The sequence below is a fragment of the Leuciscus leuciscus genome, assembly GCF_965113295.1.
Source record: "Leuciscus leuciscus genome assembly, chromosome: 6".
Taxonomy (NCBI): Eukaryota; Metazoa; Chordata; class Actinopteri; order Cypriniformes; family Leuciscidae; genus Leuciscus; species Leuciscus leuciscus.
The window spans coordinates 5,797,676-5,823,898 of record NC_138730.1 but is presented as its reverse complement, the minus strand read 5'-3'; the positions used below and the strand labels follow the sequence as shown (position 1 = coordinate 5,823,898).

The following is a 26,223-nucleotide window of genomic DNA, read 5'->3' as shown; positions in this document are numbered from 1 at the left end:
GGTACTAGTCCCAATCAATATTTTGAAATGACAAATTTGTCCCCACCAATATTTAGCAAGCTCCTTTGAACTGCTATTTGGATCTTTGCGCTGCTATTTGGATCAATTCCAACGGCCAAAACAACGACAGTACAAGAAACGCCGTAATTTGATTGGCGGCGGTGTATCTGACAGGCTACACGCGCGGGCCGGGACTACTTTTGTGCTTGCACTGGCAGCGAGCGGGTGGTGTGTGTGTGTGTGTGTGTGTGTGTGTGTGTGTGTGTGTGTGCGCGCGCGCGTCGACGACGCCGACGGTAAGTTACCAGGGCTGTCTCTCTGCCACATACAAAGGCCAGAGTAAAACATTTTAATATTCCGTTTTTTGCCACTTTTTGTACTTTGTAGATAGATCAGCTATGCCACCCAAGAAGAAGAAAGGGGACATACGAAGCTTTTTCATAAAGCAGAGTGTAAGTAGGCAAAATAACTAGCCACACAAATAAACTAGCAGTAGTAGTGACTGACCAGGCTTTCAAATGCAGATTCTACTGTGGAAAATAGTATTGATTGGTGATAGTATGTGTTACCATGTTGTTACAGTTAAACCTAGCAGCAGCAATCTTTCAACTAAGGTTAAGAGTATTGATTAGGCTGTGCAGCACTGATAGACTCATAGAAGTCACGCTATCATGATAGAATGCTACGTTAGCAAGTCACTGAATGTTAATTAGCTGACCTTAACTTAGAATCTTGCAGTCAACATAAACAGTGGATCTGAGACATTTTTCGTTTCTACATTCTATTTATGTAACTTAATGCATTTGTGAGTGAGTGTAGCCTAAGAATTTAATATTTAAGAATAGAATATATCAATAGAATTTGATATAGAATAGTAGATACAATTTTAGTATTAATGGAATACTGTAATCATGGATAATAATAATAATAATAATAGATAATAATAATGGATTTGTTGTGTTGAATGCATACTATGATACGTGTGTATTTTATTCATTTGTTCATTATTTAATTACATATAGAAAACTCATTCCAGGGGGAGGGGGAGGGGGAGGGGGAGGGGGAGGGGGATGTCCCCACCAAAGCTGAGGCCAAACCTACGCCCTTGGCGAGCTCATTCTGGCGTTGGCTTGTTGACGTGAAGAGCTCCGGATTCCTCCTCCCGTCGGCAGATCCCAATCCCTTCAGTTTATTGTGTTCGTTTGTTTATGATGATTTAATTTGGTTCTGTTTTAGGAGCGTAGGGGTGTCCTGCCATTTATTTAGACTTTGTTTGTGATTTGTTTATTTATAGGGAGTTAGGGAAGTTACTTTGTATTTTTTGTTTATTCCCTGATTATCCCGGACGAGCCCCCACCCCCACGCATAAAAAAAGAAATAAAAAAATCATACGGATTTTTAAACAAAACTAAAAGAACGAGATAAAGCATCTGTTAGTACATTGTCCTTGCCCTTTTTATAACGAATCTCAAGATTAAAATCTTGAATAATCAAAGACCAGCGCATAATTCGTTGATTTGCATTGCGCATTCGAGACAAAAATACGAGTGGATTGTGATCAGTAAAGACGAGCACGGGAATAGAACTCGATCCCACATACACTTCGAAATGTTGTAACGCCAGTAATAAAGCAAGTGCTTCTTTTTCAGTAGTACTATAGTGTAACTGATATGGCAAAAACTTTTTCGAGAAGTAGGCTACAGGATGCTCAACTCCATGAATATCATCCTGTAAGAGGACTGCTCCGGCTCCGGTAGCACTAGCATCAACATCAAGTTTAAAAGAACGTGAATAATCTGGCACAGATAACACTGGATCACTACACAACAGACTCTTTACAGCTTCAAAAGCATGTTGACACTCATTAGACCACAAGAATTTTTGCGAGGCACGGAGCAGATTAGTTAATGGTAAGGCCACATCAGAGAAATTTCGGCAAAATGCTCTATAATAACCTGCCATTCCTAAAAAACGGCGAAGATCACGCTTGATTTGAGGCACAGGAAAATCAACAATTGCCTGCACTTTCTGGACTGCAGGACGTACTTGTCCTTGTCCAACCCGCTTACCCAAATACAGAACAGTTGCCTTGGCAAATTCACACTTAGCCAAATTCAACGTGAGAGAAGCATTAAGCAAGCGTGTGAAAACAGCAAAGAGGGTGTCCATATGTTCTTTCCAGCTAGACAAATACACGACAATGTCATCCAAATAGGCTTTACAGTTCTTAACGTCAGCCAGGATGGTGTTCATTAAACGCTGGAAAGTCGCCGGGGCGTTCCGAAGCCCGAAAGCCATCACAGTATAATTCAGGAAATTGTCTGGAGTAACAAAAGCAGATATTTCGGCTGCACGTTCAGTTAAGGGGACTTGCCAATACCCCTTTAAAAGGTAGAGCTTTGTAACAAACTGAGCCGATCCCACATGATCCACACAATCTTCCATTAACGGTAGTGGAAATGAATCAGGTTTTGTGATCGCATTTACCTTACGGTAATCCGTACAGAATCGATGAGTACCATCAGGTTTCGGAACTAGTAGACAGGGCGAACTCCAAGCACTTTGGCTCGGGACAGCGAAATCATTTTCCAGTAGATATTTCACTTCAGACTCAATGATTTTTCGTTTCACTGGATTGACTCGATACGCATGTTGCTTAATGGGTGGATGTTCGTCCACATCAATATCATGCTGAATGACATTTGTCTGAGTAGGCACATCCGAAAAAAGTCCTAAAAAAGACTGAATCAAACTCACAATGTCATCTCGTTGATTCGCAGAAGTGAGAATTAAGATCTGACAAAGTTTCATAATTATTCAATCTGACATCAGACACTGGCATACTCTGTAAATTGAACCCGTCTTCATCCCCGCAGGAAGGTACCACAGAAAGAGAAGCAACTGGAACAGTAGAGCTGTTTAACTCCATTTGTTCATCACGAACAACATAACGCTTCAACATGTTAATGTGGCACACGCGGGTTTTTCTCTGTCGATCGTGGGTAGAGATAATATAGTCAGTATCACTGAGCTTTCGCTCCACAACATAAGGTCCAGAAAACTTTGCTGGCAATGAAGAGCCAGGCATTGGTAACAAAACAAGAACTTTGTCTCCCTTCACGAAGGAACGGAGGACTGCCTTTTTATCAAAACACACCTTCATCTTTATTTGAGCATTTGACAAAGCTGACCGAGCCAGATCTCGAGCTTTATGCAGACGTTCTCGAAACGAGCTAACATAATCTAAAAGATTGCATGATGGTTTTGTTTCAGACAACCAGTTTTCTTTGAGCAGCTTAACCCCCTGAGGTCGACGGTATCGCCGGCGATACCAGCTCGCTTTTTTTTTATCAGTGTAAAAGAAACTCATAAATACTCTGTTGACTTTGATTTTTCATAGGAGTTTCGTACATCAATCGATTCTGTTAAATGTGTATTATTTTTGTGTATACTCATAATAAAAACAAAGTGTTGAGCTTTTCGCCAAATAAAGAAAAATAAACACGAAGCGAGTTCTGCCTTCTCTCTGTCAGTGTAGTCCATTCTGAAACGCGTCCGAAAATGAACTGTAACTCACCGAATACTTCTCACACAGACACGTGATATATGTCTTTATGAAGCTTGAAATCTCTTCTTTTAAATGAAGTAATTTATATAAAAAACAAATGTTTTCAACTCATGTAATCCGTTTGAAAGCAAGGAGAGGTACCGTTTTTCCTTCTGCCTCATTATCTCTATAATGAGTTGAGGCCGCCCCGCCCCCGGCGCTATTCAAATGGTAAATAGATTAGGTGATCTAGTATGCATCGCATACGCCCCCCGATCAATGCCATAAAAACACAGTTTCTTCATCAGACTTACTGATAGTTCATCGCGTTTTGAGTATGGCACGCTTCTCCAGTAAAGACGCCCTTCAGATGATTCTGGACAGCGAGGAAGAATGCATGATACCGGGTTGTTTCCTCAGAGGAAGATTGTAACTCAGACTACGAACGGCAGCATTTTGAAGAGCGAATTCCGCAGAGGACACAATTTCGGAGTAAGTTTTACTTAAAAGTCTTTTGTCTTTTATTTTTCGTGTTCGCATTTATGAGGAAAAAACAATATTACGTGACAGTTCTCCATTATGGACGCGAGCGCTCTGAAAGCGCACTAAAAGACTTTCAAACTTTCACAGAGACCTCAAAACAGAAACTACAAATCCTTTCTTTAAAACGAATTTCGTTTTGTATCAATTGTATCTTAATTTTAATAATTTTTTCATTAACAAATTTCCTGGATTTAAAGTAAATATAGGCTAGCAATCACAACATAAGGTGCTTGAACTGGAGATCATCATTAACCAGACCGTAGCCTACTCGCCTCACATGTCTAAAAAATGTGAAATATATTTACAGAAAGCTGGTTCTAAACAAAACCATCCAAAACAAAAAACTATGTAGCCTAATAAATGTGCATTTCTCACTTCTCATTTCAAGCAACGTATTAAACTGCAAATTAACAATATGCCCTAATATTTCATGAAAACAACGTTACAGTCAGGCGAAATATGAAAGACAACATCTTGTTGACTAGATTTGGGTACAGTTTTTACTGTAGAATATACTGCCACGTCAAATAAGCTTTTGTTTAGCAATTTCTATATCTATTTTTGTCAAAAATAAAGTCATCAACTAAGATGTTAGCTGTTCCAATGTTGACTATATTCAAACTAATGAATACATAGATAAAATGTAGGCCTATAATCATTTTTTTTACAAAGAAAGAGTACACTTGAAATATTGTTGAAATTGTAATTATTGTTGTAATTGTAACCTTTTTAATAAAATAGCAAAACATATTTACAAGATAGATGTAAGCAAAATCTTAAATGGTCAATAGAAGTCTTCTTCTAAATATATCTTTTGTCCTTGCATTGTGGCTCAGTCAGTTTCACACCTGAGTGAATGGCTCATCATTATGCAGAGTGGGTGGGACATTGTATTCTCAGGTGTAAACCACTCCTCCTTCACGCCCCCCTCGCATATTGGCTTTCCAAGCAAAACCTGTTTTACATCAATTTAAATCAATGTATGGTTTTATGTGAACGATAAAGCAAGACTATTTTCACATAATTTTGAAGAAAAAACTCTAGGCGAGGACATCCATTAGTCAAAAGTCTTATTGACACATATTTACTATGTGTTTTGTGGCCTTATTTCAGAAATTTTAGTTTTTTCAATAACCATGCATAAACATTATTCTCTCAAAAATGAAAACATGTACATACACGTGGCTCACATAATATGGTAGCCCTGTTTGTGCTATATAGAGTGAATTTACACCTTTGCCATTAATATGTTTATATGCAACTGAAAAAAGCACAAATGTCAGGGCATGTCAGAACATCTCAAGGGCCCCAAAAACAGCCCAGACCCCAGAGGGTTAAGTGGACCGCGCACCGTATGCCCAAAAACTAACTCTGCGGGACTAAACCCCAGAGACTCCTGTACAGTCTCCTTTTCCAAAATCCTTCCTTTTTCTGAATCAACACAATATGTGCGTAACATGGTTTTCAATGATTGGTGGAATCGTTCCAATGCTCCTTGAGACTCAGGGTGATAGGCACTGGAAACGATATGTTTAACATGAACTGAGACAAAATCTGATTAAACAACCGGGACATGAAATTGGTTCCCTGGTCCGTCTGAACAATTCTCGGAAGCCCAAAAGTAGAAAAGAACACCGTTAGAGCTTTCACAATGGCTTTAGCTCTCAAAGAACGAAGTGGTATCGCCTCAGGATAACGAGTTGCTGTGCACATGAGCGTAAGCAAGTAAGTATGACCTGCTTTTGTTTTCGGTAGAGGCCCGACACAATCTAATATTATACGCTCAAATGGTTCTCCGATAGCAGGAATCGGCTTTAGAGGTGCTGGGGAGATAACCTGGTTAGGCTTCCCAACTGTTTGACATGCATGACATGATCTGCAATATTTTGTAACATCGGACTTAATTCTAGGCTAAAAGAAATGACGCAAAACTCGATAAAGCGTTTTAGCCACACCTAAATGGCCAGCTACATTATCATGCGCCACACTTAAGACCTGTTCTCGATAACATTTGGGAACGACTATCTGGTACAATATGTCCCAACCTGAATTATCCGACACTGAAGGTGTCCATTTCCGCATTAATACCCCATCCTTGAAGTAATAACCAGTTGACTTATTCACAATTTCTTTTGCATTTACAGCAGACTCTCTGCAAAATTCGAGCGACTGATCTTGTTTTTGCTCGGCAACCAACAGCCTCCGATCTACAGAAAGTAACAAATTAGCGGAACCGAATTCAGCACCACTGCTAGTGGACGGCGGCTTAGACGCGGACATCTCAGACAGTAATGTCCCAGAATCAGTCACGTTTTCATCAACAAGAAAAGTGTCAGAAAGATCAATTACGGTGGGAAATGTTTGTGATTGAGCTCGAGTAATCACACAGGCAGGAAACACGGACAAATCTACTGCAGCTTGCTTACACACACCAGATGTTTCATCTAGCGGATTCTGAATGACTTCAGGGAGAGGGAAAACTTTTCCACCTGCCAAGTCATTTCCAATTATCAGAATTACGCCATTAACAGGTAACCGAGCACGAACAGCCACTTTTACAAAACCAGTAACCCACTCAGATCGAATAAATATATTATGCAAGGGAATCTTTTCTACTCGCATTGTAATTCCCTGCACTAACACATCAGAACCACAATACGTTTTCTCTGAAAATGGCAACGAGCTTTCCAAAATAAAAGACTGCGCTGTCCCAGTGTCACGCATCACAGTAGCAGGTACTTGATCATTTTCCAGATGTGCCCACTGTTAATTTCATCAATTCAAGAGGATACGCACACACATACGCACACACATACGCACGTATACGACCCCCTTGGGGGGGGAGGACAAGAGTTCACACCGCAGCGTGAACTCCGGATGACCGTGCACCAAAAACACACACACACACACAGAGACCCTCAAACTCTCATCCCTGACCACGTGAAGAAAGTGCTGTTTTAAGGTTGTCTAGAACTTCTTAAAGCCTTTGGGTCTTTTGAAGTAACTGATTGAACTGTTTTTGTCCTGAGAAGATTTCACTTTCACTTTTACCCTCTCTCTCTCTCTCTCTCCCATATTTCGTATGATCATCAATTTTGTATTGTTTGTTTTTGTTATGCATATTTACTCCTGCGTGTTTTTAAGTAGTATACGTAATCCTTAGTTGTTGGTTCAAACGCACCAAAATATGAATCAACCTCGGCCTCCCGAAACGGTGGCACGAGGTTGATTTGTCTACTAACATCAAAATCCGGAGAAGTTGCAGAAGGGATAGGCAACGATGAATCAGAAACATGATGTAAACTACGACTAGTTCGAACAACAGCAGGTAGTATTGGTTTAGAATCACAGAGCGGTCGACCAGCCTGTGTCTCTAATTCACACTGTCTAAAGCGCAAAAGTTGGGTAGTATGTTCTTGACGTTTAATTTCCAAATCCAGTTGTTTCAATTGGATAGCAAGTTTTAAATCTTCCGTACCTATCCCACTAAGTGAACTAAGCACTGGATGCCTGCTCGGACCCTCTTCTTCATCACTTGCGCTTTCCTCTATCTCCGCACCCTCACTTTCAGGATTTTGAACTGGTGTTAACACACCCTGTTGTACCAAAGCAGCTTGTATTACGTCCCGCACTTTTTTTTTTACGAGCTGATTTTACTACCGAAATTTCATAATAATCAACAATCAAATACAAATCCGCTTTACGACACAATTCTAATCCTTCACACGAAGGCTTTTGTCGAAAGGCCTCAATACTAAATTCCATTTCTCTATACCCCTTTCCCCGATTCTCAAAAAAAACCTGCCAATAAAACGTCTGCACCAGCAAGAGGAGAAAAAAAGAGAGATACATACCATTGGACGAACTTGATACTATAACGCGTCCCAATTCGTTACGATAGGACGAGTCCCCATTTGTTACGTCCCGTATTATAAGGACGGGTTTGGCAAGCGCTTTTGTGTCGTTGGTGATCTGTCGGCTGGGGCTGGTTTCCTTTTTACCATCAACAAAAGCGCTTGCCAAACCCGTCCTTTTAATACGGGACGTAACACAAATTAAATATTTATTAGTTTATTTTTATTTTTATTTTTTTATATCAGAGTCAAGCAGTTTATAAGATGGCACTGCCTTACAGGTGAATGTGATTTCAACAATGATTAGCCAGCAGCCATGTCACCCTGTAGCCCAAGAAAACCAGGTTGCTGCTGGAAGAGGTGTTAGTGAGGCCAGCAGGGGGCGCTCACCCTGTAGTCTGTGTGGGTCCTAATGCCCCAGTGTAGTGTCGGGGACACTATACTGTCAAAGAGCACCGTCCTTCGGATGAGATGTTAAACTCTCTGTGGTAACAAAAAATCCCAGGATGTCTTTTTGAAAGCGTAGGGGTTTAACCCCGACATCATGGCCAAATTTGCCCTGTGGCCTCTATCCATCATGGCCTCCTAATCATCCCCATATATACTCATTGGCTTCATCACGGTCTCCTCTCCACCAGTAAAGGCGGGCATACACTGTGCGATGTCTGTGCGATTTCAGCAAGGAACCTACTCACACTGAACGAGTAGATCGCATGCGATGTAAAGCCAAAGCTCAGGATTTATGTGCTCACACTGTACGGTCCGAACGTCGAGCTGCGACTTGACTGCTCACTATACGTGTGAAATATGCGCGAATCAGCGCGATAAACCCTCGTGCCGGGTTGCGCCTATGGACGATATCATGTATCCTATCCAGAGATATTGTCAAAACAAGCATCAGCTATCAATATCAAGAAGATTTAGTCATCTGCACAATCAAACTTATCTCCAGGGATGATGACTTCTCTGATCTCCCTCCTCTCATCAGTCCAGCCGAGCCCGCACTTCACGCCAGTCCAGCCGAGCCCGCACTTCACGCCAGTCCAGCCGAGCCTGCACTTCACGCCAGTCCAGCCGAGCCTGCGACTGAGAGCGTCATGCCCGCCGAGCCTGCGACTGAGAGCGTCATGCCCGCCAAGCCTGCGACTGAGAGCGCCTTGCCCGCCGAGCCAGAGACTGAGAGCGTCATGCTCCCCGAGCCAGTTGTCGGCCCAGATGATCCGAGTCCAGTTCCGAGTCCAGTTCCGAGTCCAGCTCCGAGTCCAGAAGTCTCCTACCCTGTCAAGCCAGAGCCAGAGCCAGTCTCCGAGCAAGAGCCAGAGCCAGTCTCCGAGCAAGAGCCAGCGCCAGTCTTCGAGCAAGAGCCAGAGCCAGTTGTCGGCCCAGATGATCCGAGTCCAGTTCCGAGTCCAGAAGTCTCCTACCCTGTCGAGCCAGAGCCAGTCTTCGAGCAAGAGCCAGAGCCAGAGCCAGTCTTCGAGCAAGAGCCAGAGCCAGTCTTCGAGCAAGAGCCAGAGCCAGTCTTCGAGCAAGAGCCAGAGCCAGTCTTCGAGCAAGAGCCAGAGCCGGAGCCAGTCTTCGAGCAAGAGCCGGAGCCAGTCTTCGAGCAAGAGCCAGAGCCAGTCTTCGAGCAAGAGCCAGAGCCAGAGCCGGTCTTCGAGCAGAAGGCAGAGCCAGTCTTCGAGCAAGCGCCAGAGCCCGTTGATCCTGCGCCAGTCCTGTCCAGTCCAGAGTTTCCTTCACCGCTGGTCCCGCTTGGCTCACAGCCCTCTTCACCGCTGGTCCAGCCCAGCCCAAGATCATCTTTGTTGCCGGACCCCCCCTTTCCTGTCAATTTCCCCATTAAAATTTGGGGGGGGCGCAGTATACCTGCTAGGGGGACCACGGAGGTCTCTCTGACGAGGTTCCCAGTACCACCAGAAAAAACAGCTCCGCCATGGCCGCCCGAAGGGTCCTCTCCGCCATGGCCGCCCGAAGGGTCCTCTCCGCCATGGCCGCCCGAAGGGTCCTCACCGCCATGGCCACCCGAAGGGTCACCACCGCCCTGGACGCCCGAGGGTCCGACAGTTCCGCCCTGGCCATGCCCACAGCCTGTTCCACCCTGGTCCCCTGACCAGCCTGCTCCGCCTGGGCCGTCCTGGAGTCCAGGATGCCCACCCTCCCACCCCTTTGGATGTTATACGGCGCGAGGACGCGCCTTCAGGGAGGGGGGGGGGGTAATGTCACATCTACCGTCTGTCTGTATCTACACTACATTACCCAGAATCCTCTTTGGCACACCTGCATTCACTCTCCAGATTACTAATCACATGCACCTGTTCACCATCAGCAACCTCGTCATCAGACACTATAAAACACTCACCATAGCCCCAGTTCATTGTCAAGCCTCCAACAGGAACAGACCATAATCTGTTGTCTCCGTTTCCGCTGATACATCAAGACTTCAAGCTGTAATGTATACTTACCTGAAACACTCACCTTTATGTCATTGTTGTGCTGTCTTCAGAAATCCTGTCTGAGTCCATGCTGCCTGAGATCCTGTGTTCCTTTGAGTTTCCAGTGTTTCATCCAAGTTTGCTTGCTGTCGATCGCATCTGAAAGAGAAGAGACAAATATTACTGAACTGTGATTACTTGACATCAACTTATCTGAAGTGAAAGTGCTTACCTGCTTTTTGCCCCACTTCGACTCATCTTCACGGAATCTGCACTTAAATTGAATGAATACTCACCTTGCACTCTTGTCATTTGTAAATAAAGCTGTGTTTGGATTCACTTACCTCTGTCTCCTGGCCTGTGTCCTGACAGCAAGGCAAGGCAAGGCAAGTTTATTTATATAGCACATTTCATACACAATGGCAATTCAAAGTGCTTTACATAGAAGAAATTAAAATAATGAAAAGAAATAAGAATAATTAAAACAGTTTAGAAAAATAAAATACAGTACTTTTAAAAAATAAAAAAAGAATATTATTATTATAGATCTTTCCTTCAAAGGATTCCCTTAAGACTTAAATCTTTCAACCTTCTTTTAACCTTCAATCTTCTTACGACTTCCATCTATCAACTTTCCTTTAACTTTCTTTTCTCCCTCATTTACTCACACGTTCTTTTCACTTTCTTTAGCACTTTAGCACTGCGTTCACATTCTTTCTCAGACGAAAACTTTAATATCGTCATTTAAATACTGTTCTACTTTCAAACCCACATTAATACACGTCACTTTCACATTATCACCTTCTGAGTGGGCATTTACAGTTTCGGGCTAAATGCCCTGCTGACATAGGAGAAATTAAAATAATTAAAAGAAATAAGAATAATTAAAACAGTTTAGAAAAATAGAGTAAAATACAGTACAGTACAAACAGTCGGACGAACAGCGGCACAGTGCTCATTCAGTAAATGCACAGCTAAACAGAAGTGTTTTGAGTCTGGATTTGAATGTGACCACTGTAGGAGCACATCTGATCTCTTCTGGAAGCTGGTTCCAGCTGCGGCTGGCATAATAGCTAAAAGCAGACTCACCATGTTTAGAGTGAACCCTTGGTATTTCTAGCTGATATGATCCTAATGATCTGAGTGATCTGTTGGGTTTATATTCAGTGAGCATATCTGCAATGTATTGAGGTCCTAGGCCATTGAATGATTTATATACCAGTAATAATACTTTAAAATCAATCCTAAATCTAACTGGGAGCCAGTGTAAAGACCTGAGGACTGGTGTGATATGTTCATATTTTCTGGTTCTGCTCAGAATCCTGGCGGCAGCGTTCTGTATGAGCTGCAACTGTCTTATGGTCTTTTTGGGAAGGCCAGTGAGGAGTCCATTACAATAATCCACCCTGCTGGTGATGAAAGCATGCACAAGTTTCTCTAAGTCTTGTCTGGAAACAAAGCATCTAATTCTTGCAATATTTTTCAGATGATAGTATGCTGATTTAGTTATTGCTTTGACATGACTACTGAAACTAAGGTCTGACTCTAGTGTCACACCAAGATTCCTGACTTGATGTTTAGTTGTTTGACCCCTAGAGTGAAGGTATGCGTTCACCTTGAGAACTTCATCTTTGTTTCCAAACGCAATAACTTCAGTTTTGTCTTTGTTTAATTGAAGAAAGTTTTGACACATCCAACTGTTGACTTCGTCAATGCATCGGCACAGGGAGTCAATGGGGCTGTAATCGTTAGGCGATAGGGCTAAGTACAGCTGTGTGTCGTCTGCATAGCTGTGGTAAGCAATTTGGTTATTTCTCATTATTTGGCTCATTGGGAGCATATACAGGTTGAACAGGAGTGGCGCAAGAATTGAGCCTTGAGGGACTCCGCATGTCATGGATGTCCACTCAGACTTATGGTCTCCTATACTCACATAATAACCTCTCCCATCTAAGTATGACCTGAACCATTTTAGGACTATCCCAGAAAGCCCCACCCAGTTTTCCAGCCTGTCAAGAAGTATGTTATGATCGACAGTGTCAAATGCAGCACTGAGGTTGAGTAGTACCAGCACTGATAATTTTCCTGAATCAGTATTTAAGCGAATATCGTTTATTATCTTTATGAGCGCTGTCTCTGTGCTGTGGTGCGGTCGGAAACCAGATTGAAAGTTGTCAAAGTATCCATTCGAGCTTAAGAATTTGTTCAGCTGATTGAAGATAACTTTTTCAATGAGCTTGCCTATGAAAGGAAGATTTGAGATCGGTCTATAGTTGCTTAATATGGTCTTATCCAGATTGCTCTTTTTCAGGAGGGGCTTGACAACTGCAGTTTTCAGGGAGTTTGGAAAACTCCCAGAGAGAAGTGAGGCATTTACCACTTCTAGAAGATCTGCTTCTAAACTGTTTAGCACACTTTTGAAAAAAGATGTGGGAAGTGTGTCAAGGGCGCATGTTGATGTTTTAAGGTGTTGTACGGTTTCTTCCAAAATTTTGCCATCAATTTCTTTGAAGTCAGACATAGTAACTACTTTCTCAGGTGGTCTGATCTGTCTGACCCCAGTGCAACTCAAGGATGTGCTGATCACCTTTCTGATATTATTGATTTTCTCAGAGAAGAAAGACGCAAACTCACTGCACTTGCTGTTTGAGAGCATTTCACTAGGAATCTGGCTTGGGGGGTTTGTCAGTCTCTCTACAGTAGCAAAAAGAGTGCGTGTGTTGTTTAAATTGCTGTTTATAATATTTGAGAAGAAAGTCTGTCTAGCTTTGCCTAGTTCCATATTGAAAGCATGCAGGCTGTCTTTGTAGATGTTATAATGGACTACAAGTTTTGTCTTCCGCCACATGCGCTCTGCTTTTCTGCATTGTCTTTTCATATTTTGCACTGCTGTTGAGTTTCTCCAAGGTGCTTTTTGTCTGCCACTCTTCTTCCTGACTTTAACAGGAGCAATATCATCAATTATATTTTTAACTTTTGAGTTAAAAGAATCAAGGAGAAAATCAACAGAGTCAGCAGATATGCTTGGTGTTAAGGATATAGCCTTCATAAATAGTACACTAGTGTTCTCATTTAAGCATCTCTTCTTGACAGACACAGATCTAGCTTCAGTGGCAGGAGAGATCAATATATCAAAGAAAATACAGAAATGATCAGACAGTGCTACATCCTTAATAAAAATCGATGAAATGTTTAGACCCTTACTGATAAGTAAATCTAGAGTGTGTCCATGATTGTGTGTGGGTCCATGTACATGCTGAGTCAGATCAAAAGTTTTTAAAACAGTTTTGATTTCTTTTGCCATATTGTTTTCTGCATTATCTATGTGAATGTTAAAATCTCCAGCAATGGCAAAACAGTCAAACTCTGAGTTAATTGTTGATAACAGTTCTGTAAAGTCCTTAAGAATATTTTGGAGGCCTGTAAATAATGATAAGTAAAATGCGAGGAGCACCTTTTAACACAGTACCCAGATATTCGAAAGACGGGTAATTCCCAAATGATATTTGCTTACATTGATAGATATCTTTAAAAAGAGCAGCTAGACCCCCACCTCTCTTAACAGCTCTGCAGACACTCATAAAAGTAAAGTTAGGAGGGGCTGTTTCATTGAGGATTGTTGCACTGCAGCTGTCTTCTAGCCAGGTTTCATTTAGAAACATAAAGTCCAGGTTGTTTGTGGTTATTAAGTCGTTGACTAGAAGTGATTTATTTTTAAGTGAGCGAATGTTTAAAAGTGCTAACTTAACAGTCTTACTTTTTGTCCCCACAGCAATCTTAGTTTGACATGTAATAGGCACCAGATTAGTTGGGTTTGCTATACGGCTATTGAAGGCCTTAGACTTTCTATCTTGTAATAGAACAGCAATAGAGAAAGATACAGGCACACTGGGTTCCCGCTTGTTCTGTAAACATTTGAGAAAGTTACTGTTATCATAGTAGGAACCCAAAACACATCACTGAGAGCTGGTATCAGTTGTTTTTGGTTCACCTCGAGCAGATGGAGGAGGGTGTGGGCCCTGGCGTTTTGGCCGAAGAGGCCGAAGAGCTCTCACAGGAGGGGGCGGGCGAGCTCGGCGCGCAGGCTTCGGTGTTTGAGGTGCCTGACGATTTTTGGTTGGTATCTGGGGGCTTGCAGCAAAAGAGTGGGATAGTCTGGTTCCAGCATGCACTAGTTCTTCCATTTTCTGTGAGAAGCACAGAAGTGGAGTTGCTGGCGAGAGTGAGAAAGTATCTGGTGAAAGGGGCTGTTGCTCAGGTGTTATCGGAGGCTGGGATATGCTGTCCTGGCTTCCCTGGCTGTTTTCCAGGAAGTCGTCCTTGGGTGCTGAATATTGGAGCAGTTCTAATATGTCTGTCTGTGGTGAGCTCTGTGGGCATGGCTCAGCTGAGATTGTGTCCGTGAGCAGAGGTTGTTGTGGCTCAGTGGTGTTATCATTGTCCTTGTGTGATATGTCAACCGCATGTCCATTTTGCTGCTGAAGTGAAGTCCCGTGTTCATTCATACTGTTTCCAGGTGTGTGTGTGTCGTTCAGATTGACACACACTGCAGAAGGATGATTTAGGGAGAAGTCGATATTGTCCTTTAACACTCTTGAACCAAGTTTGTTTGGGTGATGGCCATCCCGATGAAATAGTTGTCTCTGACTCCAGAAAAGATTGAAGTTGTCAATGAAGTTTACTCCTTTTATATTGCAGGTTTTTTGCAGCCATGTATTAATCCCAAGCAGCCGAGAAAACCTGTTTGTTCCTCTTGCTGGGAGTGGTCCACTGATGAATGTTTGAACTTTCAGTCTTTTAAGTGTTTCAAAAAGTTCATTGAAATCCTTCTTAAGGAGTTCTGACTGCTCTTTATGAATATCATTCTTCCCCACATGAATTATGAGTCGATTTGCAGTCTTATGTTTCATCAGAATGTTCTGAAGTTCCCTGTTTATATCAGAAGTTGTTGCTTGTGGAAGGCATCATGTAGTTGTATCCCTGCTGCTAATGTTTCTGATTATGGAGTCCCCCACTATCAGAGTCCTGGGCTCGGCTGTGCTCTGAGCTGAGTGCCGCTGTCTGCTCGACCTTGAGCGCCAGTTAGCATCAGTGTTAGCTACTGGCTGATACAGTCTGTGTTCGATCACATTCATCACGTTTGGGGATTCCTCATTTACATTCATTAGTACTTCAAATCTGTTCTCAAGATGTATAGGTGTTGGTGGGAGACCAGTGTTTGCAATCCTTGTCAGAGCTGTATCTGGGGTAGAGGATGCTACTGCGGCAATATGTGGGGCTCGTGACAATCTGATGTCTCGAGTGCCTTTGGGTCTCGCTCCCTGTTTGTGCCATCGATTTGTAAGTCGATCGGCTTGTTTCTCTACCTGTCGAGGAGCACTAGTTTCATGGGACTCACCGGCTATATGCTGAGGGTGTCCATGACGAAGCTCTGTTGTGTGTTCCGTCTGGTTTGGTGGTCCCGTAAATAACTTTGTTTCAAGAACTGCAATCCTTTGTAAAAGTCTGTGGCAGTTAGTGCAGCAAGTAGATTCCAGAAGAGGCATTTTCTCTCTTATCCTTGTAGGCAGTTGTGTTTTCCTTCCCCCGGAATGTAAGCTGGTCGGGTTTTTGTGGTAATCCAAACTTTGTCGTTTGAGCACTGTGCTGATTTGCTGAAGTTAAAATTAGGTGATAAAAGGAGCTAAAATATAAAAATATAGAAGATAAAATATAAAAGCGATAGAGCAAAGCGCGGAGCAGTAAGCAAGAGCGTCCGAACGGTAGCTGAGCTGAGCAGGAAGTGTACACTGCACGACAAACGACGCACGACAAAGCTGAAAATCGGCCCGACCCGAAAAAGAGTCGCACGAGTCAGAATTCGGCTCAAAATCGGACGAAAATCGCACAGTGTATGCCCGCCTTAAGCTGGTGTGTGTGTGGTGGGCGTTCTGGAGCAATATGGCTGCCGTCGTCATCCAGGTGGAGCTGCACATTGGAGGTGGTTGAGGAGATCCCCCCTTCCATGTAAAAGCACTTTGAGTGTAGAGAAAACCACTATATAAATGTAATGAATTATTATTATTATTATTAACAAATATGTTTCAGGATAAACATCTTTGTGAATTCTGCATTCCAATTAACAAATCATATTTGAGTGACAAGTTTACACTTTATGTTAAGTTTATGCTTACAAACAGGGTTTGGTGCTGGTTATTTACCTGTCATTTCCCTCTTTAAGGATAAGTTATGTGTAGGGTTAGGGTTTCTGGACAGGAATTGTGTTCCAAGATGAAAAAATATATATATGTTGACCCAAGAATATGTCCTGCTTGAAACCACAGCAAAGATCTTTACACACAGCAACTCAAAATGTATCTCAGCCAAATATTCAGTTACGTTTCAAGACCATACAATTTTTTTCTCAATCAGACACTCTACCAACATGTACAACATAAGTTAACTGACTGTAAGAGCTAGTGCACGTCTGTGTTTGTGCTGCAAAGTACACACACACACACACACACACACACACAGTACACACTCCGTCTGCTATCTGAGGAGCGAGTGAAACACACACAAATGCTGTTAACTGGTAAAAATGTTTAGTCGTTCTGTAGAGGAGAAGAGACTTCATCCACAGAACAAAGACAAAATACTGTAGATCTGTGCATCAGCAACAGACACACACACACATAACTAACTTCATATACAATAAAACAATAACAATAAAGATATTCTGTGTATAAAATGTAAGAGAGATAATGTAAATGTTTAAAAGTTACATGTAAACTTTATATCTTTTGAAACATTTATGTGCTATACTTGACAATCACGTTCATGATTAGAAATATTTTAATAATTATGGATGAGTTCAATCCAAACATTATTATATTTGCAGGCCTGATACTGAAGATTTCTGCTAACACTCATCTGAGCTTCTTCCTCTGTTCCACCTTTAATTACAACTAAACCATCATTTGGCTGAATAATAAACCAACATGAATCATTCAATATCACATGTTTCTAATACGCATGCTAACACACACGCTGCTTTATTTAACTGTGAAGTCTGAGTCTCTTCCACCTGTATGAAACACATTTACACATTTATTTCTCCTCATAGACAGTAGTGAGACTCTTCTGTGGATCACCTGATGGTTTCTGCTCCTCTCATGATCATTTCACAGATTTGAACCATGATGTAAACAATCCACTGACGGTGATCGATCTTCATCTCTGTAAAGTGGAACAGAAGAGAAAACAATCAGTGTTCAGTGGAACAAAGTGCAAATTATTATATTTCAATTACTGTTTTTTTTTAGTAAAAATAAGTTAAACTGAATTCCTGTAATCAGATTAATTACCGACTTTACATGATCTTGCACAGATATTTGTGTTTTATAATATAATAGATGTAAAACCTGAATGATGTTCATATGTTTGTGTGTGTGTGTCGGTGCGACTCCTATTGAGTCTCTGTAAAGGAGAAACTAATGAGTGTACGGCGTATGGAATAAACCACAGGGAGCAAATACAAATGTTATTTTGAGTTCAAACACAAACCTTTAGTTAAAGCCGTTTGTCCTCTAGTTTAAACATGTTTGTAGGCTCTTAGTAAATAACTGAGAGTAAAGTAAGTGTAAAGTAGTGTGACGTGTTGCTTGTCACAGTAAAAACACACTAGAGACAGAGACATTTCTCATGTGAGCTGGACGCTGTGAGCTGAAGCTGGAACTGCACTGATTTTAGCAGGAGTGCAGCGTTTTCCTACAATCTGACCAAGTCTGTTTTCACACTGAAATGATTCACTTCTACTGACACAGTTAATAAAGCAGGTGTTGATGTATAAAGCTGTGACAGTGAGCTTTTGTTCTCTTTCCTCCTTTGTGTGAAACATTTCAATAACTTCACATTTTGTTCTCACACAAACCCTTTGTTGCAATAAAGCTTAATGATAATTTCCTTTCACGAATGTTTGAAAGGTTTGTTCACATATCAGAGGTAAATGAAGATCTCTTTAATATCTCAGTGATGTTTCCTCACCTCAGGACACAGTTTGAGTCTCGTATCACGTCTCTGAGCCGCTGCTGTGAGCCTCCTATCTTATTGAGTCTCAGATTAAGCTCTTTTAAAAACTGCAGTGCTTTTGAGTTAGTCAAAGACTGAGTTAAAGAAGAAACATCTGTAATGCCACAGCCAATTAGTCTAGAAAGACACAAACAGAGGAAGAGAGATTATCTTACAAACAAATCATGAATGTGAAGAATTTTACACTAATATAATGTGAACTCAGACTCACTGTGAGATATTGAGTATAAAGTATTTTAGTTTAAACTGTTGAAGTGATTTTAAGCATTTTGATTCTTGAATGTGAATGTGACTGACCTCAATCTCTCCAGTTTACAGTGTGAATCCATCAGTACGGCACATAAGTGCTTCACTCCTGTGTTTCCTAGATTATTCCCGCTCAGGTCCAGATCTCTCAGGTGTGACGGGTTTGATTTCAGAGCTGAAGTCAGGATGAGACTCTGTTTCTCTGTAATACTGCAATCACTCAGACTGAAGACAGAGAAATAACAATAGTTCACATCTATGATGATCATCTTATTGAAGAGCTTCAGCAGCATTTAGTTTCCAATAGTCTGTTCTGAAACCCAGTCATACTAGTTCTGTGTGCTGGAAGACACTGTTTCTTCTCTTTCATTTTTAACTATTTATTTAACGTCTCATAACATTGAACACATAAAAATGTGAGCAACAGGGAAAACCCAGAAAGTGCACTGCTATAAACAATGAAACATAAGCTCTGCTGTCTTCAAATAAACAAACTTCAGTCTCACTGTAATTGCTGTACAGTATAACCCATACAGAAAGAAAAAAATACTGAAATATATTTTAAAGTGTCAAAAATATATGTGGCATATATTCCAAATACATTGAAATATATTTGCATTAGGCTTGGGCGGTATTCGAATTTTGATACCGTCAAACCTCCTCCCTATTTTACCGGGGTATACGGTATTACCGTGACTAATTAAAAATTATGACATAATGGGCTCAGACGGCGTCACCAAACTGTTGGCTTGTGCCTACACCGTTCAGAAACTGAATGCCAGATCGGGCAAAAAAAAAAAAAAAAAAATCAAGCCCAACCCGTGCACGTTGTGTCTGAGTCCAGCCGACGGCATTAACTGTTATTATGAGCCCGAGCCCACCATTATTCAACATAATATCTGTGTGCGTGCAAAAAGCAAGAAGTGCCTTTGTAATCCGGTGACACGTGTCCATTGATTTTTATTAATAAAACTTTTCTGCAAAGATGGAAGTTGATGATCGCCATCTCTGTAGTGAACGCGCATATAGAGAGAAATGCACATCATTACACAATCAGAGAGTGGCCTTTTTCTTTTCGTTTTGAATTGTTTCGTTTAAAGAAATTGACGATCGGCATCTCCGTAGTGAACGCTATAGAGAGAAATGCACATCATGGATTACAGAGAGTAGGCTAGTCTATTTATTTTCGTTTTGAATGGTTTCGTTTAATGAAATTGATGATCGCATTTCCGTATGAACGCGCCTAAATGCACATCATGGATTACTTAGCCTAATCAGTGAGTAGCCTATTTCTTTCGTTTTTAATTGTTTCGTTTAAATAAATTTCAAGCTTTATTTATATATATTTGTCATGTCTGTGAGGCATAGCCTACACTGAGTTTCGGTGAATTTATGAGATTTCAATGCAAGTGACCGCGGCATGCCCATCATGTCATGATTATCCAGGCAACTGGTTGATGAAAAATGTATTAAAATTAAGAAACAATATATACAGAACGAAATTCGTTTTAAAGAGGCCTTTTACAAAACGAAATTTATTGAAGTGGTCAAATCGTCTGACTCCCGATGCATCCCATCTTATTTGTGCCGTTCACTTTTCATAAATCAACAAAGATGGAAAAAATAACATTATAATATTTTAACAAATACGAAACTTAATGTGCTTATTTAATGAACTCGAGAACAAAATGCATCCTGGCAGCAGTGAGTGGGCGGTTGTTTCGGAGATGCGACATTAGGTTAGAGGTGTTTACATCTCTTGTATTTACCGCCTCTCCCTTCTCATTCGGTTGGAACCAGAAATATTGCCAAACTGCAACCACACATAAGCATTTTTTAGGCAATAAATAAATTATATATATTATAGGCTATATAAGTGCCGGTAATGACGGTATTGAAACTGATACCGGTGCTATTTTAAGATCCCGCGGTATCCGATATTACCGTAATACCGCCCAACCCTAATTTGCATTGTTGTTCACTTATATTTATCATTTTGAAATATATTCTGAAATATAACAAAAATATATGATGTTAAGTGTGAAATATATTTACATTTATAACATGTAATGTAAAATAGATGACAAAATATATGGTCATAAAATGTTTAGCTTGCTAAAGAAGGGTCGAAAATGTATTTTGATCATAGTAATTCCTCTACCTTTTCCCCTATACACAACAGTAGGCTACCATATTTCACTACTGTATTATGACACACAGCTATAATAAATACTGTACTTACATTTAAATGACTGCAATGTAAAATGACAGATAGTTGCTTTCCTAGGACTATTAGGCCATATTAGGTGGCACGTACCTAACACTAAGTGCAATTATTACATTTATTGTTGTGTTTTATTGACATCTTTCCTGAAGTCATTTAAATATTGAAAATATGCACAATATTTATGATGCAAGTATAACAGTGACACTCCAACAGTGAAGTGCACTTAAACTAGATAGAACTCAGTGTCTAACACTGCATACACACACTATTAAATAACTGTATTCAATTCTGTAAAAATAATTAAAATAATAATATCATATACAATATATACATTTATTGTACATTTATATACAATATATAATTTTTTTGTACATTTATATACAATATATACATTATATACACATACATATTTAACTAAAATATATTTTCAAAAAAATAAAAAATATATTTACATATATTTAACTAAAATATACTTATTGGGCCAATTTCGAATATTTGCATATATTCCAAAAATATATTTCAAAATATATTCTGAAAATATATTTCAAATATATTTATTTTGTGTATGGGAATGATACTAACTGTAGTTTCTCCAGCTTGAATTGTGGGTTCATCAGTAGATCACTGAGGTTTTTCACTCCAGAGTCTCCTAGTTTATTCCTGCTCAGGTCCAGCTCTCTAAGGTGTGATGGGTTTGATTTCAGAGCTGAAGTCACATCAGAACAACCTTCATCTGTCATATCACAGTCCCTTAAACTACATTAGCAGAGAGAGAGCAGAAAATAAGACAGAAGGAAAGAAAACTCTTTATTCTGTAAAATCACATCAGGAAATAAAACAGAGGAAGAGAGATCTTCATCTTTCTTTCACCAGATCACAAAATACTAAGGTGAACATGTTTGCAGAAATATAATGTGAACTCAGACTCATTGTGAGATATTGAGTATAAAGTGTTTTAGTTTAAACTGTTGAAGTGATTTTAAGCATTTTGTTTCTTGTATGTGAATGTGACTGACCTCAATCTCTCCAGTTTACAGTGTGAATCCTTCAGTACGGCACATAAGTGCTTCACTCCTGTGTTTCCTAGTTCATTCCCGCTCAGGTCCAGCTCTCTCAGGTGTGACGGGTTTGATTTCAGAGCTGAAGTCAGGATGAGACTCTGTTTCTCTGTAATACTGCAATAACTCAGACTGAAGACAGAGAGAGAAAAGAAAATGAATCAGATTTAAAATAAATAAACTTCAGTCACACTGTAATTGCTGTACAGTATAATGTTACTAACTGTAGTTTCTCCAGCTTGAATTGTGGGTTCATCAGTAGATCACTGAGGTTTTTCACTCCAGAGTCTCCTAGTTTATTCACGCTCAGGTCCAGCTCTCTCAGGTGTGACGGGTTTGATTTCAGAGCTGAAGTCAGGATGAGACTCTGTTTCTCTGTAATACTGCATCCACTCAGACTGAAGACAGAAAGAGAAAAGAAAATGAATCAGATTTATGATGATCCAGCAGACTTTTGCTGACAAATAAACAGGGATATCCAGGTTCAGGTAACACAGAGAAAGACTACACATTGTTCATTTAAATATACTACCAACATTGTAACAATACAAAGGTTGTCTTGATCTATTTATGTTAGTTTACACATTCATTTCATATAATTTTTTAAGGGTCATGAAACCCCCTAAAACTCATTTTTTGAGATGTGAACAGATATGTACAGGCTGAACATCATTGAAAATAATAAAAGCTGTTGTTATTGTTGTATTTTTCTGACCAATTTGGTTCTTCCGGGCTGGAAAGTAAAGTGGAAGCGACGTCACGGTATGTGAGGTAGAAGCGTGCTTTTCGGAGCGTGTGATTGGCTGAATGCGAGGTGGAAGTGTGCTTTCGGAGCGTGTGATTGGCTGAATGTGAGGTAGAAGCATGCTTTCGGAGCGTGTGATTGGCTGAATGCGAGGTGGAAGCGTGCTTTCGGAGCGTGTGATTGGCTGAATGTGAGGTAGAAGTGTGCTTTCGGAGCGTGTGATTGGCTGAATGCAAGGTGGAAGCGTGCTTTCGGAGCGTGTGATTGGCTGAATGTGAGGTAGAAGCGTGCTTTCGTAGCGTGCGATTAGCTGAATGCGAGGTGGAAGCATGCTTTCGGAGCGTGTGATTGGCTGAATGCGAGGTGGAAGTGTGCTTTCGGAGCGTGTGATTGGCTGAATGTGAGGTAGAAGTGTGCTTTCGGAGCGTGTGATTGGCTGAATGTGAGATAGAAGCGTGCTTTCGGAGCGTGTGATTGGCTGAATGCGAGGTGGAGGCGTGCTTTCGGAGCTTGTGATTGGCTGAATGTGAGGTGTGCTGATACACAGAACACGACAATTAAAAGAACAATGGACAAAAAAAGTAACTATGTCTTTATTATTTCTGTGTTAAACTGACGTGTGTCGTTTGTTCAGACTCAGAGACTATAGTGCTCATAAATGTAATGAAAATATTATTAGATCTTTTAAACATTCTTCCGCAATTCTCCCTCGTTCTTGTGAGTGTGTTATATAGGGTTATATTTTTAACATGCATCAAGGTGCCTTCAGATCCATTTTTTCCCCTCTGCAGTCATATTTTAATATTCATGTGTCTGTATAATGAGTGTGTTGCAGGTCTGTGTTTTATTGGTTGTTGTCTCCCCTTTTCCCGCCCTCTACACTCCCACTTTTCCACAGCTTTCCACACACATTTCCTCAGACTTTTCCAGCTCTGAGATGTGAACGACCAGCTAAAACAGGGTTTCATGACACTTTCAGGTTCTTTCGTGTCAATGTCACCTTTGGTTTGCTCACTGGGACAAATGTGGTTCATTGTGTTCAGGTGTTTCTTGTGTGTTTAATAGTGTCTGTGTGTATATTTAGCCCTCATGCAGGGCCGTACACACCATTGAGGTCCAGACCTTGGTCATTTTGCGACGTGTTTAGACCTTATGCGCCAGAGAAACAAGCGCGCAGCATCTTTAGAATATTGTCTTTGAACTTCTGTTTTTGCGGTAGCTCTATTTCTATGGCATCGCTGTCGAGGAGTAATTAGCTGGAGAAGTGGATTTACTTACTGTAGAGTTAATGAAAGTTATCATGAAGCATGTGTAACAGAGTTAGTATTTTATTCCGTTTTTGTTGTGAATTCCTCCTGAATTCAGCAGCGGTTGATAATTTCATGTTGTAGTGGTGCCCTCGTGTGGTTTGTTTGGGGACTGCAGGCAAAATGTTCGGTAAGACGGGAGATGACGCAACACGGCCGTTGCAATGTGTAATGCACCAACTAAACAGCTGTTTTACGATAGAAGTTTAAACCAACCAACAGAAATAATCAGTTTGCGAAGACTGTATCAATCAAAGCTCAGCTTTGGGAAGGGAAGATATACAGGTGAAGATAAGGAGACTGAGAGAAGAAGAAAGAGAGAATGTGATGGAGATGAGAGAGGAAGAGCAGGTATTGCACACTGTGCCCAGGGTGAGATTATCATTATTACAATGGATTCATATTTAACACAGATATATGTTCTTTGCTATAACAGCAGAAACTATAAGCTCAATTTAACAGCACAAGCACCTATTAAATATATTTCCATAATAGTATTATTGTATAAATACATATTTGTATACCTCGAATTTGTTTGAATATTTCACCAGTATCAGCACTGGGACTTTTCACTGTATTACTCCACTTGTCTGTGTTTGTGCAACTTGCATCATTAAGCCAGAAGGGGGCGACACGTGACTGTCTTTATGAGTGAGCAATTTAACCATTACAGTTTTTCTCAATTGCTAAAACACTAAAACCCATTGGCTGAACAAAGTTGTCAGTTGCCTGAACTCATTTAGCTAACTGTGCAGTCAATACAGTGTTGTGTTGTCAATACAGGGGTGTCAAACTCATTTTCACTGAGGGCCACTTCAGCATTATGGCTGCCCTCAAAGGGCCGGTTGTAACTGTAAGAATTTTAAAATGTTAATATATTGTCTCTTTATTTGATTATTACTTATTTAAGTTACAAATATTGTATATGCATTTGCAGGGGTGTTTCTAGGTTTTAAAAACATCAGGGGATGAGCCCGAAACATCAGGGGCTGGGTAATAATGATTTGATACAGAGAATAATGTATATTGTATATATGCAGGGGGCAAACTGGCAAAAAAATTCAGCCTTGCCTGTAGCCACACCAGCACACATTACCACACAGTCATGCGTATTCAAATGTGAGGTAGTTAGGGGGGTTCGGGGACATGCTCCCCCGATAAAATCTGGATTTCTCTGACCTACATATGTGCATTTTAAGGTGTTTAAAAAGGCCAAAAAATTTGGATAACAATAGCTTTAAAAGCATGTCAGTGGGCAGTAGCATAAATTATTTGTCAAGATAACAGATTCTTAAAAATGAGAATGAGGATAAATGTTGCAATGAATGATCCACACTACAAAATGGAAATGCAGAATGTTTCTGCTTATTGTTGACAATACACAATCACATATTCCAAACAGGAATGGCCTTAAATGAGAAATCTTTCAAGGATTATTTTGCATAGATGTTACATTTCAATCAAAAACCAGTGCAATCTTTTTGCATCCAGAGACAAATGAGCAATTTATATTAGCATTAAAGATTGGTTTCAGCAACTTGTTTCTTTCCTGAGTTAATCAATGTTTTTGGCACTAATCAGTTTAAAGTTCAATTGTTCACTCATAAAGACAGTCACTTGTCGCCACCTACTGGCTTAATGATGCAAGTGGCGTAAACACAGACAAGCGGAGTGATACAAATGGTGAAAAGGCTAATACTGGTACCTATATTAAAATAATATAAAATATAAATATTATTCTTCAATCAGTTCTATGCAGCAGAATCAGATTTAACAGATTTATTTTTTTGGCCAATTGTCAAAATAAAGTATAGTCCTACAAAGCTATTTTTATCAGAGCATGAGCAGAGCAGGGAGAGGACCAGGGAACGAGAGGATCGTGATTCGTGTAATTTCACCAGTGTTGCCCAGCACGGCTATACACACCATGTTACAGCACAGTAGTGCTATTGCAAAAAGAAACAAGTCCAGGGAAATTTCATGTCGGCACGTTTTTTTTTTTTTGCGGACTTTGCCTTTCCGGTGAGCGTGAGCAGAGCTCGCAACACAAACACACGGAGGTTGCTTGCGGAACATCGAGCAGAACGCGCTGTGAACACGGAGCGGAGAGCACAGCGCGCACACACAGCGGAACGCGCTTCGAAGTTATGCATCTTCGGAAGCGGACTCGCACGCAAAGTCATAAAACACG

At 40.7% G+C, this 26,223-nt stretch overlaps 1 protein-coding gene across 1 annotated transcript in view; it reads right to left on the bottom strand.

The window, feature by feature from the left end:
• Nucleotides 1–26,223, bottom strand: part of LOC309501908 (uncharacterized protein) — a 575,396-nt gene that overhangs the window by 357,158 nt on the left and 192,015 nt on the right. The window contains exons 13-15 of the mRNA XM_082174164.1: nucleotides 22,205–22,378; nucleotides 21,939–22,112; nucleotides 21,505–21,678 (exon numbers count right to left, since the gene is read on the bottom strand). Of these exons, the coding sequence (XP_082030290.1) occupies nucleotides 21,505–21,678; nucleotides 21,939–22,112; nucleotides 22,205–22,378 (522 nt within the window). The remainder of the gene's footprint in view (nucleotides 1–21,504; nucleotides 21,679–21,938; nucleotides 22,113–22,204; nucleotides 22,379–26,223) is intronic.